Source organism: Triticum aestivum, chromosome 3B, assembly GCF_018294505.1.
Source record: "Triticum aestivum cultivar Chinese Spring chromosome 3B, IWGSC CS RefSeq v2.1, whole genome shotgun sequence".
NCBI lineage: Eukaryota > Viridiplantae > Streptophyta > Magnoliopsida > Poales > Poaceae > Triticum > Triticum aestivum.
Genome location: NC_057801.1, coordinates 30,265,249 through 30,283,814, shown reverse-complemented (window position 1 = coordinate 30,283,814; position 18,566 = coordinate 30,265,249). Strand labels below are relative to the sequence as shown.

Below are 18,566 nucleotides of genomic sequence, written 5' to 3'. Positions count from 1 at the left end.
GCTTTGCCTTTTTCGTAGCTGACTCCGACTTCTGATTTTTATTGGTTTTCTTGAACTAGAACCCCCTCATGCAGCCCGCAGCCGGCGTCACAAGACCGCCCCGCGAGTTCGTCCCCGACCGAGCGGAGAGCGACGTTGACGACCCCGACTTGGGGGCGGCGGCGATGGAAGCCGACGCCGAAGGAGGGGGAGGAGGAGCGGTAGGCGGCTTCAGGCCCTCGGCCACATTCGCTGACTGGCCTGATGACAATGCCGAAGGGGAAGTCGTCCCGCGCCACCAGCCGAGGGTCGGCTCGTCGGGCGCGGGTTCCTCCGCCGGCCAAGGCGGCTTGAAGAGGCGCCAGCCTGGGCCGAGTTCATTCGGCGGCAAGCCGAAGAAGCTCAAGGGGGCGGCCGCCGCGACCAGGCGGGAGGAGGCGGCCGCGAGGGCCAATCGCTTCCACAGGGAAGTGAGGAAGCCGCCGCTAGTCTCTGCGTAAGTGTTTCCTTGTCCTTATTTTCCCTCGGTGAATCTCGTTCGAGTTTCTCTTTTTCATTCCCTTTTTGCTTCAGGGCTCCCCTTTCCCTTGAGAGGATCGTCGCCCCCTCCGTCATGGGGTCGGCGGAGACGTCTGCCAACACTCGTTGGATTGACCCCGCCGCCAACCTCCAGGAGGCGATGGAGCGAAACGCGCGGGAGAAGCGCTACGAGGAGGAGGCCGCCCGTTTGGAGAAAGCGGAGGCCGAGAAGGCGGCGGCCTCCGCCAAGAAAAAGCTGGAGGAGGCCGAGGCTGCCGCCGCAGCCAGGCAGCGAGCCAAGGAGGCCGCGCGTCGCCAGTCGGCGCAGTTTGTCACCCCACTGTCTTCGGCGCCGCCCCCCCCCCCCGGAGTTCACGGGGCAGACTGGAGAAACCGGCGCCGAGACTCCCGTCGTGGAGAAGGAGAGCGGCGAGGCCTCCATGTCGGACACGCTCGTGCCGCCACCGTCGCCTCCACCGCCGTCTGGGAGATCGCACGGCAAACAGCCGGCAGGTCCGCCGGAGCCGCCTACCGCAGACGAGTCCGAGGCAAGGCTGCTTCTCCAAGTCGCCTCGCCGGTGCGCCGCCGTCTTGAGAGGGCGACCTCGGCGCCGCGACCTCGGGAGACCGGCGCCGCCAGCTCGGCAACCCCAGACACCGAGGCGACAAGCGTCGCGCCCATCGGGTGGTTGCGCGGAGGCGGCACTGGGCCGCTGAATCAAGCGCTTCTGGACGTCCAGGCGAAGCTGCGCGTTGAAGGCGACGCCCTTCAATCTTGTACCAGGGTGCATCTAGCAGCACGGACGACCGTCCGAGTATGTTTCCTTCTTCTTTTTGATTCTTGTTTTTCTCTGTGGGGGCGCGCCAGCGCACCCACTGGGTGTAGTCCCCGAGTTTTGGGCCGGCTGCTGAGCAGGCAGTTCGGAACTCCCTCTGGCGAGTTCCAAATGTTAACTTTGTCTTAAATGACTATTGCAGGAGTATCACAACCTCCGCGCTACCGCCTTTAACCGTAATATTGAGGATTTAGGCAGGCGGACTGCCGACTTGTCGGAGAGCCGAAGTGAGTCCTTCTTCTTTCTCGCGGGGGCGCGCTGGCGCACCCGTGGGCTGTAGTCCCCGAGATTCGGGCCGACTGCTGAGCAGTCGGGCCGGATCTTCTCAGCGACTTTCTTTGTTGATGACTTATCTTCTTTCGTCTTGTTTCTTCTTCAGAGGTCAACACCGCTCTTCAGCAGCAGCTGGGCGAGGCCAGTACCGCCTTACGCGCCAAGGAGGAGGAGTGCAGCAAGCTTGCGTAGAGCGCGACCTGCTGGCTGCGCAGCTGGCCGAGCAGAAGGAGCTGCTCAAGAAGGCGCAGGACGAGGCCGAGAAGAAGGAGGCTGCTCTCCTGGCCGAGTTCGAGAGCGAGCGCTCCTCCTGGACTGACAGGGAGGCGATGCTGACCTCCGGCTTCCACGAGATCGAGGACATCGTCGATGGTGAGTTTCTTTCCTTTCTTCGAGCTTCCGACTATAGGTCGAGCCGATTTCTGGTTTTTTCGACTCACTTCTTTTTTGTCTTGGCAGACTTCTTCCCTGGCCACTCGCAGGCAGTCACTCTGGCCATCGAGGCTGATCGCGAGCTGCGGAGGGCGAGCGGCGCGGAGATCGCCGCTAACGCCCCCCGAACCATCGATGAGCAGCTTCTGAGCATCGAAGCCCGTCTTCGTCCGGCCCACCGGCTGATGCGCCGGCTTCAGCGTGCCGGCGCCCAGGCGGTTGCCGCTCTGTGGCCAGACATGCCGGCTCTGCGCACCGCCAGTCGGACCGCCGACTGGCTGGAGGTCGCCGCCGGCCGTCTTGAAGCTTGGAAGGGTTCCTCGGCCCGGGCCGGGGCACGCCGGGCCTTGGAATTCGTCAAGGCGTGGTATCCGGGGCTGGACCTGGACCGGCTGGCCGCGTTCCGTTCAGAGGCCCAGGCAGAGTTGGTGGCAGTGGAGGGTGCCCTTGTCGAACGTGCGGCGGCGATTGCCGACTACACGGACACCAGTGTCTTCGTCCCCGAGCGGGCTGCAGGCGGCGAGGAGGTGCCGCCAGAGTGGTTCGGGATGAACCCGGACTTCGGCGAGGACTCGGCTGAGGTGATTGACTCCAGCACCGAGGAGGAAGGCGAGGCGGAGGACGAAGGCGAGAGGGAGGTGCCAGAAGACGGAGCGGGCGGCCAGCCTCAGCTCGACCGCGCCTCCAGCAACGAGCCGCGTCGAGAGAAGGCGACTGCCGCCGGAGGCGATCAGACCGAGACCGCCCAGCCGACCGCCCCGGCGCCTGACACCGCCGTCTCCTCCGATCCTCCGATCCCAGATGCCGCCTCCTAGGCTGCCGTTTTCGCCTCTGCTTTATCTGTCTTAGTAATCTTTTGGAAAACTTTGTTAAATTCGAACAGTTCCACCCGCGGGGTGTACCTTGAACTTCTACTCGAAGATTCGGCCAAGGGCCTATGTAAATATTTATCCGAGTTCTATCTTTCCTTGCTTACTGCTCTTTAGGCTTTTCCCTTTGCCGCCTTCCTTTAGTCGCTGCCTTGCCAGTCGGACAGCCGCTCTGCGGACTGTCGCTGGGTCAAATGCTTGGCTACTTCGGGAGGGCAAGTACTTGGCCATTTTAGAGTTTCTTTTAGCAAGTCGGATAGAAAGCGGCAGGCCGACTACCCAAGAGTCGGCCGTCCTTGATAGAGGCTAATAGAAGCGGCAAGCCGACTACTCATGAGTCGGCTTTTTGCTTCAGAAATGCTGGAAACCGTCTTACGCTATGTTTGTGCTTTGGGTCCTTAGCCATTTTTCGTGTGGGCGCCCGTTCTTCCTCACTCCTGGCCACCAAACAGTCGCTTCTGCGAGCTGCGGCTTTGTCAGGAGACGGACTAGGCACCACACACTACTTGTCTGACTGCGGGAAGCTCCTCATAGCGCGAGGCGGCGAGTCCCCGGGCCGACTAGTCTGGCCCGGTGCCAAGCGGCTTTTAACAGTAGAGTAACATACTCGAAGGCATAATTCTTATCATACAGATAACAAAAAGGGCAGTCCCCGAGCTCGTCTTGGGGGGCCCAAAGTCTTAGTACTTTAATACAAAGGGGTAGCGTGATACATACTGCATCAACTGTAAAATCTTCGAAGAAGATTTGCATTCCACGGGCGCTCTGTCTCTTTGCCGGAGTCGTCCCTCTTGCGTGCTCGGGGCTTCTGAGCATCGATCAGGTAGTAGGAGTCGTTTCCCAGCACCTTGCTGATGATGAAGGGGCCTTCCCAAGGCACCGACAGCTTTTGCTGGCCGGCTGTTCGCTGGATCAGTCGGAGCACAAGGTCGCCCTCTTGGAAAGATCTTGGCCTGACCTTCCTGTTGTAGTATCGACGCAGACTCTGCTGGTAGATGCTGGACCGGCTGAGTGCCAACAGCCGGCCCTCTTCCAGCAGATCAACGCCGTCTTGACGTGCTTCTTCTGCTTCTTCCTCGGTGTACATGGTGACTCGCGGGGAGTCGAATTCTATGTCCGTCGGGATGACGGCTTCGGCACCGTAGATGAGGAAGAAGGGTGTGAAGCCGGTTGACTTGTTTGGAGTCGTGCGCAGACTCCAGAGGACGGCCGGCAGTTCCTCAAGCCAGCAGCCGGCCGACCGCTCCAGCGGCACGACCAGTCGAGGCTTGATGCCGGATAAGATGAGGCCATTTGCCCGCTCGACCTGGCCGTTTGACTGCGGATGGGCAACGGACGCTAAGTCCAGTCGGATGCCCTGCGTCGCGCAGAAACGGGCCAAGGCGCCTTTGGCAAAATTTGTGCCATTGTCGGTGATGATGCTGTGCGGGATGCCATACCGAGTCGTGATGTCGGCGATGAAGGTCACTGCAGTCGGACCATTTAGCTTCTTGATGGGTTTCACTTCTACCCACTTGGTGAACTTGTCCACTGCGACAAGTAGATGAGTCAAGCCACCTCGTGCCGTCTTGAATGGTCCCACCATGTCCAGGCCCCAGACTGCAAAGGGCCAGGCGATGGGGATAGTCTTGAGTGCAGAAGCTGGCTGAAGTGGCTTGGAACGGAAAATCTGGCACCCTTTGCACTTTTGAATTAACTCTTTGGCCTCTTCTAGGGCAGTTGGCCAGAAGAAACCGTGCCGGAAGGCTTTGGCGACGAGTGCCCTTGAGGCCGCATGGTGGCCGCACTCGCCTTCATGGACATCTCTGAGAATTGCTTGGCCTTGTTCTACCTCGACGCAGCATTGGTAGACACCAGTGACGCTGCGCCTGACCAGCTCTCTGTTGACTATGGTATAAGCTGCTGCTCGGCGTTGCACTTGCCGAGCTAAGATTTCATCGGTTGGCAGCTCTCTGTTTACTAGGAACTTGAGGATGGGCTGGGCCCATGAGGGTGCTGCTATTTCTTCAATTGCTACTAGTGCGACTTGGACAAGGGCGGCTGGGCTGGGAGGCGGCGGGTTGGAGTCCGCAGCCGCTTGCTGACTTGACGAAGTCCCCGGGTCGACTGGAGCAGTCCCCGGGCCGGGCTCGGGAGTCTTCGATCTTGCCACTGCAGTCCCCGGGCCGGGTTCTGAAGTCCCCGGGCCGGCTTCGACTGTGTCTTTCTTGGAGTCGGATCCGACTTCTTCAGGTGGAGTCGGCACAAAGATTGAATCTGATTCTGGTGACGGCTTGATAGAAGGCTTGAGGAGGCGCCGAAGGGCGATGCCGGATGGTATTGCTTGGCGAGTGGAGCCGATCCGTGCCAAGGCGTCTGCTTGGTCGTTGTCGTTTCTTGGCACGTGGAGGAACTCGCACCCCTCGAAGTATCCGCTGAGTTGCTGCACCAGGAATCGGTAGCTCGCCATGTTTGCGTCCTTGGCGTCCCAATCGCCAGATGATTGCTGGTCCACCAAGTCAGAGTCGCCATAACACAGGATCCGGCGAATGCCGAGCTCTTTGGCAAGCCGGAGCCCGTGGATGAGCGCTTCGTACTCGGCCACGTTGTTGGAGGCGGCGAAATGGATCTGCAGCGCATATCTGAGCTTGTCGCCCTTGGGGGAAGTGAGGACGACGCCGGCTCCCAGGCCGGTGCGCATCTTGGAGCCATCGAAGTGCATCCGCCAATGGGTGGAGTCGGGCGCTGGCGGTAGATACTGGGTCTCGGCCCAATCGACGAGGAAGTCGGCCAGCGCTTGTGACTTGATGGCAGTGCGGGGCTCGTAGTAGATGGTGTAGGGAGCTAGGTCAATGGCCCATTTGGCCACTCGGCCAGAAGCATCTCGGCTTCCGATGATCTCGGCTAGTGGGGCTGTGCAGACCATGGTGATTGGATGCTCCTGGAAGTAAGGCTTCAATTTCTTGGCGGCAAAATGCACGCCGTAGCACATCTTCTGGTAGTGGGGGTAGTTCTGCTTGGAGGCCGACAGTACCTCGTCCAGGTAATATACCGGTCTCTGGACAGGTAGCGCCTTGCCTTCCTCCTTGCGCTCGACTATAATGACTGTGCTGACTACCCGGCTGGTGGCAGCAATGTATAGGAGCATGGGATCTTTGGGAGTCGCAGCCGCCAGCACAGGGGGAGTAGTCAACATCTTCTTTAGCTGGAGAAAAGCTTCGTCCGCCTTGGGAGTCCATTCAAAAAAGGTTGTCTTCTTCATGAGCTGGTACAGGGGAGAGCCTTCTCGCCCAGCCGACTGATGAATCGGCTGATGGACGCCAAACAGCGGGTGAACTTTTGCACATCTAACAGTCGTCTGGGTGCTTCCATCCTCTCGATGGCCTTGATCTTCACAGGGTTGCACTCTATGCCGCGTTCGGAGACCAGGAAACCGAGGAGCTGGCCGGCTGGTACTCCGAAGACGCATTTCTCGGGGTTGAGCTTGATCTGGAATCGGCGCAGGTTCTCAAAGGTTTCCTTGAGATCTTCCAACAGAGTTCCACGTTTTTCCGTCTTCACCACCACATCATCCACGTAGACGTGGGCATTTCTGCCGAGTTGCTTGAGGAGGCACTTCTGCATGCAACGCTGAAAGGTGGCGCCGGCATTCCTCAAGCCGAACGTCATGGTCAGGTAGCAGAAGGCACCAAACGGCGTGATGAAGGCGGTCTTTAGTCTGTCAGCCGGGTTCAGCTTGATCTGGTGATATCCTGAATATGCATCTAAGAAACTCAACAGCTCGCATCCGGCTGTGGAGTCTATCACCTGATCAATTCTCGGCAGAGCAAATGGGTCCTTGGGGCAGGCTTTGTTGAGGCTTGTGTAGTCAATACACATCCGCCACTGCTTGTTCTTCTTCAGCACCAGTACTGGGTTTGCCAGCCACTCTGGAAAAAACACTTCCATGATGAAGCCGGCTGCCAGGAGCCGGGCTATTTCTTCTCCAACAACTCTTCTCTTTTCTTCTGACAGGCGGCGCAAGGGCTGCCTGACGGGCTTCATATCAGATCGGACATGTAATTTGTGCTCGGCGAATTCCGTCGGTACACCAGGCATGTCTTTGGGGGACCATGCGAAGATGTCTCGATTCTCACGGAGGAAATCGACGAGCTCGCCTTCCTATTTGCTGTCAAGGCCTGTGCCCATGACAGCGTACCTCTCTGGGTGCTCCGGGTCCAAAGGTATCTTCTTCATTTCTTTGGCCGGCTTGAATGATCCTTCTGCTTCCGACTCCTTGGGGTCGGGCGACAACTCGGGCTGCTTGCCGGCCATCGCCACGACCCGATCAAGAAGCCGTTTCTCAGCTGCGATCACCAGGGACTCGGCCAGCCGACTGCTTTCGGCCGCACAAGCGGACGACTTTCTGTAGTCGCCGGCCACGGTCAGAATTCCCTTGGAACTTGGCATCTTCATCTTGAGGTAGGCGTAGTGGGGGACAGCCATGAACTTGGCCAGAGCTGGTCGGCCAAGCAACGCATGGTACGGGCTTTCAAGGTCCACCACTTCAAACCAGACTGGCTCTCGGCGGAAATGATCTTTGTCCCCAAAGAGGACGTCTATCAGGATCTTGCCGATTGGTGAGCAGGAAAGGCTAGGAACAATGCCGTGGAACACAGTCCGGCTACTCTGAAGTTGTCTTCGCTTGATTCCTAACTTCTCCATCGTATCCTTGTACAGGATGTTGATACTGCTGCCTCCATCTATCAGCACTCGCGAGAAGCGAGCGGCCCGCCTATCTGTGGCGAGTGTGGCGCCTAAGACCAAGGCGTAGGAGCCTGGACTCGGCATCACTTCTCGGTGATCGGCTCTGCTCCAACTGATGGGCCTCTCGGACCAGTGCATGAATTCTGGAGTACTTGACGCGACTGCGTTCACCTCTTGCTGCTGTTGGCGCCTGCTGTGCCGGTCGTCTGCCACACTGGTGAACACCACATAGGCTCCGTGCTCATCTGGGAACTCGTCTTGTATCGCGCCGACTGGCCTGACAGCCGACCGCTGGGGCGGCTGTGGCGGGGGCGGCCCAGCAGGCGGGGGAGGGAGTAGGCCGTCTCCCTTGGCGATTCTGGTCAGCCAGTGGCATTTTTGGGTGGTGTGGTTTGACGGCTTCGCGCCGCTGTGGAACTTGCAGGGGCCATCCAGGGTTTGCTCGTAGGAGAAGGCCGGCAACCAGTTGGACTTGCCGCCCCTCTGCCGCTTTGCCGGAGGCGGTCCCTCCGGCTGTTGGTCTTCGACTGTCGCCACTTGCCGGCTGTTGGAGGCCGGCTGCGGGGCCTTGCGCTTGTGATCGTTCTGCTGTTGCTGCCGACTGGAGTCCCCAGCCGGAGTTCTTGGAGCCTGAGGAGCGACTTTGCCAGTCGCGCTGACTTGAATCTCCGCCTTCATGGAGGAGTCGACCGTGGCGTACTTGTCCGCCGTGATCAGTAGTTCATCGAGGGTCTCCGGCTCATCGCGTAGAAGCTTGTGCTTGAGGAGGGTGCCTTCTCTACACCTGGCAGTAAAGTACTCGATAGCCTGCACCTCGTGCACGCCTTCGCAGGAGTTCCGGAGCTCACCCCAGCGCGTGAGGTAGTCGCGAGTGGATTCGTTGGGACCTTGCACGCACAGGGAGAGTTGGCGAGGCTTGGGAGGTCGCTTGTACGTGCTTGTAAAGTTGCGGACGAAGGCCTCGGTGAAGTCGACCCAGCTATTGATGCTGCGAGGCTTCAGACTGTTTAACCATGTCCGGGCCGAGCCCTGGAGCATGAGCGGGACATATCTTACGGCAACACGCTTGTTGCCGTTCGCTATATTGACGGCTGTGGAGTAATCGATCAGCCAGTCTTCCAGCTTCATGGTGCCAGTATATTTGGGCGTGTCTGGGGGAGCGTGAACCCTTTGGGGAAGGGCTCATCTCGGATGCGGGGCCCAAAGCAGGGTGGACCCAACTCGTCTTCTTCTTCCAGCGCCAGGGACCGGTGGAGTCGGTCGATCCGGTGGCGGGCGTCGTTTTCTCCGACTCCCTCTCGGCGGCCGAGACGGTCGCCGAGAGTCGGATGTTCCACGGGCGGCGGGGAGACACGCCTTTCTCTGCGTGGAGGGGGAGGCAGATAGTCATCCCGCCGTTCCACCGCTTTGGGGCGGCCGTCTTGGTCGCGCTCGATGGTGATGCGAGTACGACTGTGGCTGACAGCCGGCTCCTTGTCCTTCTTTCCACGGGCCCCGCTAGTCGGCGTTCGGGACGTCGCGCCTTGGTCTCGGCGGGGCGGCGGGTCGTCGTTTTGTCGCTGCGGCGCCTCTGTGCGGCAGCCGGCCTCGTTCTACGCGGCGGACGCGTCGAGGAGCTGCTGAACTCGCTCCGTCATCACGCGGCGCTCTTCGCCCTCGAAGTTGTCGAGCTCGTCTGCCGCCGCCTGGGCAGCGCGGATGTTCTCTGCGGGCGTGGCATACACAGGGCGATCAGCCCCGAATAGATTGGCGATTGCCACGCCGCGTTGTCGGACCGCGCCTAGGCGGCTATGCCCAGTCGGAGCCGGCGAGCCGCCCACGGCGCGATCCATCTCGCGCTGGTACGCTTCTGACAAGCGCCTCATGCTTGCCAATTTTTTCGCGCCCTCAATAAGCTGAAGGCGGCGTGCCTCCAGCGTCTCCCGGAATCGGCGCGGTAAGGTCTCGCAGAGCCGCGTCGAGCGGGTCGTGCGCTCCTTCTCCAGAACGCTCGCCGTGATCGAGGACGAGAACTTCCGTGATGGTGCTTCCGTCGCTCCCCGCGTAAGGGAGCGGCTCGTCGTAGACCACCATGTTGGTGGGAAACGCATCGAGCGACGCGGTGTCGGAGTCGACCAGCATCGGGTCGATGGATCCTATGGACTCCAGGTCCATGGCAGGCTCGCCGGCGACGTGGAGTTGGTCGAGGAGACCCGCGAGGAGGCTCTCGGGGCCGCTCGTGCCTGCGTCGAACGCAGGCTCGTCGGAGAGGCCAACCTCGCCAATAAGCTCGGCGAGGCTGCTGGCCCCGCAGGCAATATCAGCGCCGCGCAGCGCGTCGGCGCAAACTCCATCTGACGTGCCGGGCTGGCTGCACTCGCCAGGGAGGAAAAGGGTTCCCGTCCAAAGCAGATCTTCGGACGACGGTGCACCTCGCCCCACGGTGGGCCCCAAATGTCGGGGGTTGGGTACGACATATGCCAAAGGATGGCTTATCATGGTGGGAGCGAGTACAACGTCGCTGGTGCCCGGAAGCGGGATGAGGCGAAGACATGCACGCCGGCGGAACTTACCCAGCTTCAGGGCTCTCCGAGGAGATAACACCCCTACTGCTGCTCTGCGGGGTCTCCGCATGGTCACTATGGCAAAGTGGTTATAATGGTGCTCCTGGAGCTGTTTCTGGAGGTAGGAGAAGGCTAGGCTAGCTTCTCCTTCTTGTGATATAAGGTCTATTCATATCTGGGTCCGAACCCTTTGCATGGGCTTCCCTGGGGGGTTTATATAGGCCTACCCCCAGGGGTACAATAGTAATCCGGCTGGGAACGGGTCCCAGCCGTCTGTCTCTCAGGTCGTCGTCCTTCCTTCCGACTACTGGGGCCCGCCGACTGGCGGGCCCCACGGACAGGCGTGAGACTGTAGCGGTACTCCTGATGACGCTGGCTTGGTCATGCGGTCATGGCTACAGCGCCGCCGCCTGGCGTGCGTTCACTGTCGCCACTCCCCATCTTATCTGGTTAATGGCGTGCGGGGCCCGGGGGAGGGGTCGGCCGACTCCAGGGGGCCGACTCCCTCCGGTCCGTCTTCAGGGCACTCATGCTGTCTTCGGTCTACCCACTAACGGGCGGCCCAGCCGCCCTTGGGTCGTACAGGCCGGCGTCGTGGGCACAGTGCGCCGCCTACTGTCGCTGAGGTCAGGGCAGGCATGGCCACAGTGCCGCGTCTCGCCGGAGATCTCCAGCGGTACGGCTCACTGTAGCCATGCCGGCTCGTCGTAAGCAAAGGGGGGGGGACTGCCATGCCGTGGCCGTACCCCGCCTCATCCTTCGAGATGTAGGTGGAGTCGTGGGCCGACTCTCCATAGCCAGCCTCTCTCGAGGTTGCCGGCCAGGAGTCGGCTTGTCTTGGAGTCGCCATCTGGGACTCGGCTTGTCGCGGAGTCGCCGCCTGGGACTCGGCATAACTTGAAGTCGTCCCTGGGACTCGTCATATCTTGGAGTCGTCCCAGGGACTCGACATGAGGGGCGCGGCCTGCCCCGATGTCTTGAAAGGTCCTGGGCCACGAGTTGGCCTACCCGTGGCCCATTATTCCGACAGCTAGCTCGCGCGTCTGTAATTGTTTTTTCCAGATTTCTCTTCAACTGTGTTGTTTATTGAAAAACCGGTGGCCATTTTTTTTTGAATAAAAATCTTTCAAAGACATTTGGAAAAGTTCATGGATTTGAAAAATGGCATTGATTTCAAAAAATATATATTTAAGAAAAGTTCAACAATTTTGAGAAAAAGTTCACAAATTTTGAGAAATACATCAAGGGTTCGAAAAAAAGTTCATCAATTTATGATAATACAAGTTCATGAATTCAAAAATAGTTTGCCGGATTCCGAAAAAAACAAGGCTTATTGATTAGAAAAAAACATCAATTTCGATAATAAAAAGTGCACCGAACTGAAATTTTTATTGATTTTGGGAAAAAAACACGGATTTTCTAAAAAAAAGTTCGCGGATCGGAAAAAACTTCATCACTTCTGAAAAAAAGTTCACCGGATTTTATAAAAAGTTTATGAATTTGAAAAATTTTACCAATTTTGATAAAAAACATCACGAATTTGAACGGAAGAAAAGGAAAACATGAATAGAGAAAAAAGAAAAAAGAAAAGAGGAAAAAGGAAAAGACGAAAAAAGATGTAAGCAATCATTCAAGTTGTGGTGTCTAGTTGGCTTACACTGATCGAGCAGGTTGCGGTTTTCAATCACACAATGGGTTGACTTTTTCTCAGGTCAGAAAAGAAAAAGGTTAAACAGGCCGTTTTTTTCAGTTTCCTGTTTTTCTTTGTTTTTTTAACTGGTTTTCTTCATTATGCTTTGATTTTCTTAAGTTTCTTTTCTTGGTTTTCATCATTTTCTATATGTTTTCGTATACGGCATGAACTTTTTCTAATACTCGTTTAGCATTTTTGTTAAATACAAGTTTAATATTTTTTAGTACACGGTCAATATTTTTCTGTTCAGATTTCCAACCTTTTTCAAATACAAGATTAATTTTTTAATATAGTTTCAACCTTTTTTTCTATGCACATTTTGAAAAGTTTTCAAATGCTTTGATTAGCATCTATAAAATACAAGTTTACCATTTTTATTACTTTGTCAACATTTTTCCTATACACAGTTAACATTCTTTTGCAAATGCTTAATTTATATTTTTTAAATACAAGATCAACATTTTATTAATACATGGTCAACGTTTTCTCTATCCGCATTAAAAAAAATTCAAATGCTTGATTTTTTTCCAAATGCAAGCCTAGTATTTTTCAAATGCAAGAATAATATTTTTGTCAACATGTTCAACGTTTTTCCTATACATATTTAATATTTTCAAATGCTTGCTAATTTTGTTAAATACTTGATATTTTATAAGTACATGATCAAAATTTTCACACATTGTATATTGTTTTGTATACATTTTTGGTATACACAGAAAGATTTTCTGTATACAAATTCAACATTTTTTAAATGCTTGGTTTACATTTTTATTAAATTTTCAATGTAAACATTTTATGTAATATATTTTTAATTTTTAATTTTTTAAATTTAAATACAATAAAATAAAAGTAAAAAATAAGCGAGCAAAAAAAAAACGAGGCTGTGGCCTCCAGCGAACCTGGCCCAGCGGCCAGCCCATGTTGTTTCTCACTACTATCGTTTTAGGGTTTTTCAGCTGGTTTTGTATTTGTCTAAAAAACCTGTTATTTATTCAGTTGTTCTTTTTTAGTTTTCACGTCCCTTTAATTTTTTTCCAAAAAAATTGTCAACATTTTTCAACCCTTGTTTCTTTTCAAATTCATGATTTTTTTTAGATTCGGAAGATTCGTAAAATTCGCGATTTTTTTCAATTCATGAACATTTTTCAAATTCACAAATATTTTTAGAAATCATGGAAATTTATTGAATTCGGAACACTTTAAAATCATGATCCTTTTAAGAAAATGTGAATTTTTTTAACTTGTGCTCTTTCCAACTTCGTGAGTTTTGCATATTTAAACATTACTTTAAAATCTTTATTAATTTCTCGAAGGTTCTTTCAATACTCGAACATTTTTTTATTTGTGAACATTTTATGAATTCACAACCATCATTTCTAAGGGTACCTACAACGTAGGATGCTTAGGGAGGCGCAGGATCGATTTCCTACCAATTTTCCCACTGAGTGGCAGTTAGGCCCAGTAACCCCGGCATCGGACGCTGCATCGGCGCAAAGGCAGGCATCAAACGCCTAGCCCTTTTCACTCCCGCAAGAGGCGGCCCGGCAACGGCAGCTCGACATCGAGGCCGACAACGTCAAGGCCAGGCAAAAACAGCTCGACATCGAGGCCACCAATGCCGCCACCAAAGCGAAAGAGGTGGCCCTGGCGATCATGAGCGTGGACTTGTCGAAGATGAGCGAGAAGACGAGGGCCTGGTTCGAGGCCAGGCAGAAGGAGATGCTCGACGCCGACGGCCTGAACTAAGTCGTTCGATCGGCCGTGGCCGTTCTTTTTTGAAGGCTGACATGGTGCCGCCCGCCCGCTGGGCCGCTGGCCATGTGCCGGCGAGAAAAACATTCATTTTGAAGGCCGGCTGTGTTGCCGGCCGCTGGCTGTGTTACCGGCGAGGACAACCATTCATTTTGGAGGTCGGCCTGTGTTGCCGGCCGCTGGCTAATGCCGGCGATGGACGTGTAGGCCGCTGGCTTTGTTGCCGGCGTGCGTGATGAACTGCGGCCGTAGGGCTTTGGCATTTGACACGTTTCTTCCTTTTTTTACATAAACGCGGACAAGATGGGGTAAATGATGCGAGCGCCCGCTGGACGCACGGCCACCGCATCCCCAGACAGGCCCGGACACGACCCCATCCCGCTGCCCAAACGGACAAAATCCGAACAAAACGGACGTCCGTTTGGGGTCGCGCGATGAAGTTGGCCTAAGCGCCTAGAAGTTGGCCTAAGCGCCTAGTTAGGTACTCCCTCCGTTTCTTTTTACTCCGTCTATAAATTTTGGTCAAAGTCAAACTACACAAAGTTTGACCAAATTTATATTAAAAAATATGAACATCTACAATACTTAAACTATATAATATGAAAATACATTTCATGATGGATTTGAAAATGTTGATTTCATATCGTGAATGTTGATATTTACAGTTGATGTTTCATGGTGCAGACTAAAAGAAACGGAGTATCTACTGTTGTAGATGCCCTAAGGCGCTACTTCTGAGTGAAGGTGCGTAAATAGATAAAAAATTGGCCGTCATTGTGGGCTAATCTTTAATCCAGAGATGGGGTGGCCTAAAATAAAAGATGATAAGCATATTGCCATTTATGATCGATTTTAAGATTGGGAATGGTACTATCCTCTACTCACTCTGTTAAAAGATATAAGATGTTTTAAGTTTTTGTTGAATGAAATGTATATAGACACGTTTTAGGGTCTCTTTGATTCGCAGGATTGTCAAAATGAAGGAATAAGAAAAATGTAGGAATATGATGGCATGTCCTATAATATCCTACAGGATTTGAAAGAATGTTTGATAGCACAGGAAAAACAAAGAAATTCTACAAAGAGGTTTGAGTGGATGGAATTTTTCCTTCAAAATGTAGTACAAATGGATACTATGGAAAAATTCCTAAGGACGCCAATCTTACGAATCAAACAAGCATTACAGGAAAAATTTCTAAGGGTTCAAATCCTCTAAAAATCCTATGCAATTCCTTTGAATCAAATGAGCCCTTAGCGTGTTTCTCCACTCATTTAAGTCTTTATGTAATTCATATTAAAATATCCCCAACATTGCATACTTGTGAATGGAGGGAGTATTCGTTCGCGACAAAAACCAAAGGTGGCAACCCATGCATGTTACAAAACTTAGAGTACAATATCTCGCTCGAATTATCGCAATCACATCCCACACAAGTACACTGAGCACGCTCACCTAGCAAACAACATAGGTGTAACAGCACGTACGTAGGTCGTGTGTAGCCATATGCATATAGTTCGACCATGTATATCCCTTTTTTTTGAGACTAACCAACCATGACCCTTGTGGTCTCAGCAGCCTTGGATCTCCACGGCCTTGACCTGCGGCTTCTTGGCCTCTTCCTCCTTGGGCACGGTGACCGTCAGCACGCCGTCCTCCATGGACGCGCTCACCCCGTCTACCCTCACGCCCCCCGGCAGACGGAACCTCCTCTCGAACCCGCCGCTGCTGCGCTCCACCCGGTGCCACCGCTCGTCCTTGCCGCCACCCTCCTCCTCCTCCTTGGCGCGCTGGCCGCTGATGACCAGCACGTCGCCGTCCACGACTTCCACCTTGGCGTCGCCCTTCCGGACGCCGGGGAGGTCGGCCGTGAAGACGTGCGCGGCTGGCGTCTCCTTCCAGTCGACGCGGACGTTCGTGAGCTCGGGGCAGCGCTCGGCCAGGGCGCGGACGGCGCCGCCGAAAGGGTCCGCGTCCGCCCAGAAGTCCACCGACAGCGGGTTGCCCAGCACGCCGCTGCACCGCGCCAGAGCCATTCGCTCGCTGCTCACTTAGTTGATCTGCTCGCTGCGCTGTGCGCTCTCGTATTGACTTGCTCGTTCGCAATCCCTAATAGCCGTATGTGTGAGTGTGAGTGTGACTGTGTGAGGCGATGTACTACGTGCATGGATGTGCGCCTTTATAAGAGAAATGGGTGTGTAGTGATCTCTGGATGTGTCAGGCGACTCCTCCAGAGTTGATAGAGAATTCGAGAGTGGCCCGCGGTTGGTGCCGCGAGCATGCTCGGCGTTGCGAGAAACATCTTTTCTTTTTTGAGAACTGCGAGAAACAAATTTTTTTTTAAGACAACCTCGCAAAGCTTTATTACGTCGTCACAATGTTTACAGAGACGAATAAAATGCCTTCACGCTGGCCTAACCAAACATGACGACCAACACTCAGAGTTAGAGCATGCTTTGCTAAGTTGTGAGCATCGTAATTCGAGCTCCTAGACTGATAAACTACTTTACATGAAATGAAAAAGGACGCTTGCAACTCAATTTCTCTAACCACAGGCCCATAAGCCGAAGTGCTTCTCCTGCCAATCTCACTTGCAACAGCCTTGCAATCTGTAGCAACATGTGCCTTTGTGATGTTTAGATCAGCTGCTAGATCGAGGCCTTCCCGTACTGCCAATGCTTCTAGAGTAGAAGGATCTTTGATATGTTTGAAGATAATGGCTGATGCTCCAAGGAAATTGCCGATTACACCTACCCCTAGACTAAACACCCAAAGTCTAGTGTAAACCCTGCTCATATCCACCGTAAAACGCCTGGCAGCCTGTCCACCCAACCGGCGCAGACGTTCGGCATGTCATGTTTCTTTTTCTTTTTTAATGTTCGGGAATTTCACATATTGTTCAAAATTTCAAAAATTATTCATAATTTCACAAAATGTTCCTGTTTTCAAATTTTGTTCATAAGATCAAATATTATTTGTGTTTAATTTTTTTTTGCCTTTGTCAGAAAAATGTTCCTCTTTTCAAATTTGTACTAAGTTAAAAAATGTTCACGTTTTTCTAAAACAAATAAAAATATAAAAAGTGTCATTCCAAAAAAGGTTCATAAAAGTAGTCTCCAAATTTGTGGTTATCTCCACACACACGACATGAAGTTTTTGTAAAACTTGTCTGTAGGAATAGGATTTCTATTTCCGAAAAACGTTCAAAAATTTATAGAAAGTGTTCGGATCCGCCATTGCAGTTCTCTCTTAAAACGTCACGCTGTCCGTTTGGTTTGTAACGTGCCCTGGTGAGCTCAACTGGCTGGCAATGCCAGTTCATAAGCGAGACGATAGCAGTTCCACAACTTTCAGTGTTCATTCTTTTTTGAAGAATTTTTATGTCGCACCGTACCAGCACAGGGGCGGACTGCCGCGCTCGCCAATGGGCCGGCCAGTCGGAGTTGTGTGTGTGGGTTGCGAGCCTATTTGACGCAGAACACGTTAAATAGACACCGCCTCCACGTCGCATCGGCCCACTATGGATACCTTTGGCTGATCCATCTTCATGATCCTTTTGTATATCACTTCAAGTGGTCTATGATCAATAAAACTTAGCTACACCCCTAAAAGAAAAAGAAAAAACTTATCCCCACAAATACCTCAGCTGAACGACGAACCCTAGTCAACCGCACTCTCTCAATTTCTCCGCTCCACTCACATCCCCTTCCCCTTGCTCTCCCCGGCCTCTCCCCTTTTCTCTGCAATAGCCAGAAGCAGATCCGACAGCGGTGATGACTCCATTAACTGGGCTAAGCTCGTCGCGGAGTCCTTGAGCTCGTTCACGCCAAACGACGAGGCGCTCGTGCTCCGCATTCCCCCCGCAACTCGCGGATGGATCGAGGCAGGAGCTTGTCCTCGAGGACACCGGCGGTAGGAGAGGGCAGTTGTCGCTCTGCGCTGCGCAACGTTGTCCGGGCCATCCCCGCCAGCACCTCCTCCCCCTGGGTGTCGTTGGGTGCTAGTGCTCGCATCACCGAGTTCGCGGCCGTGACATCGGTTGCTGGAGGCCAAGGGTTGCGCTTCTCGGTGCACAATTAGGGCGGTGTATGCCACGTCGGGCCGCTCCGACTACACGTCTTGCAGATCGGTGCTGAAGCTGCTCCCACCCGCCTTCGATGGAGACGTGGCGCTACGCAATCCGTCGCTCCTACACCTCTGCGGTGACGAACGCCCGCCGATGGGGCGACAAAAATGCGGCGGCTCTTCAGATGGGGCTTGAGGAGTCCAAGAGGTTGGTGAGGTAGAGGGCGATGGCGGCTGCGGAGAGAACCGCATGGCTCGCAAGGGTGGAGGTCCAAGCCACTCATCGCATGGTGGGGATCATCGGTTCCTCCTTCTCCTCGGACACTGGCAAGACATAAAACAACGCTCTAGGTTTCTCCGCCTGTCTCTCTAGGTTTAATTACTTTCTAATCTTGCATTTTTGTTAAGTGATGAACTCCGTCGGCTTTTTTGGATCGAGTTGTACTCTATCTGTGTCCCATTGTTGTGTTCATAAGATGTATCGATGATCTATTCAGTGTGTATGTTTTTCAGTTTTTGTATGGATTTAGGTGCGGGCATATACGGAATGCCGCTGTGCAAATGGAGTGTGCCCGTCCACTAAGCGCAGGCCTGCCCATTCGAGCCCGTGGGCGCATCGAACTCCAAATTAGGGGACTAGGTTGTGCTCTAAGCCGATGAGGGCTATATCATCGACCAAAAAAGATAGGGCAATGATCTGCGCCGGCGCGCCGGCCCAAATTTGGGCCGGTCGCGCCCCAGCCCTCCGTTTCGAACAATATCAACTGTAAGATTCGTTCCTCTTTTCTCCTCGATGCACACGGGACCCCCACGCTGCTGCTACGGGAGAGCAACACCGGGGCTAGCCGGAATCCCACGCCCAACCAACAACCCCTCCCCTTC

The 18,566-nt window shown here is 53.8% G+C and overlaps 1 protein-coding gene across 1 annotated transcript; it reads right to left on the bottom strand.

Annotated features, from left to right (window-relative positions):
* Nucleotides 1-15,169: 15,169 nt before the first annotated feature.
* LOC123064527 (16.6 kDa heat shock protein-like) lies at nt 15,170-15,655 on the bottom strand. Its single transcript, XM_044487993.1, has one exon. It carries the CDS (start codon nt 15,653-15,655, stop codon nt 15,191-15,193), a length of 465 nt encoding a protein of 154 aa, XP_044343928.1. The 3' UTR covers nt 15,170-15,190.
* Between the last annotated feature and the right edge of the window lie 2,911 nt (nt 15,656-18,566).

Excerpts from the sequence above, each read along its gene's own strand:
- LOC123064527 (XM_044487993.1), bottom strand. The coding sequence starts at position 15,655 with ATGGCTCTGGCGCGGTGCAGCGGCGTGCTGGGCAACCCGCTGTCGGTG.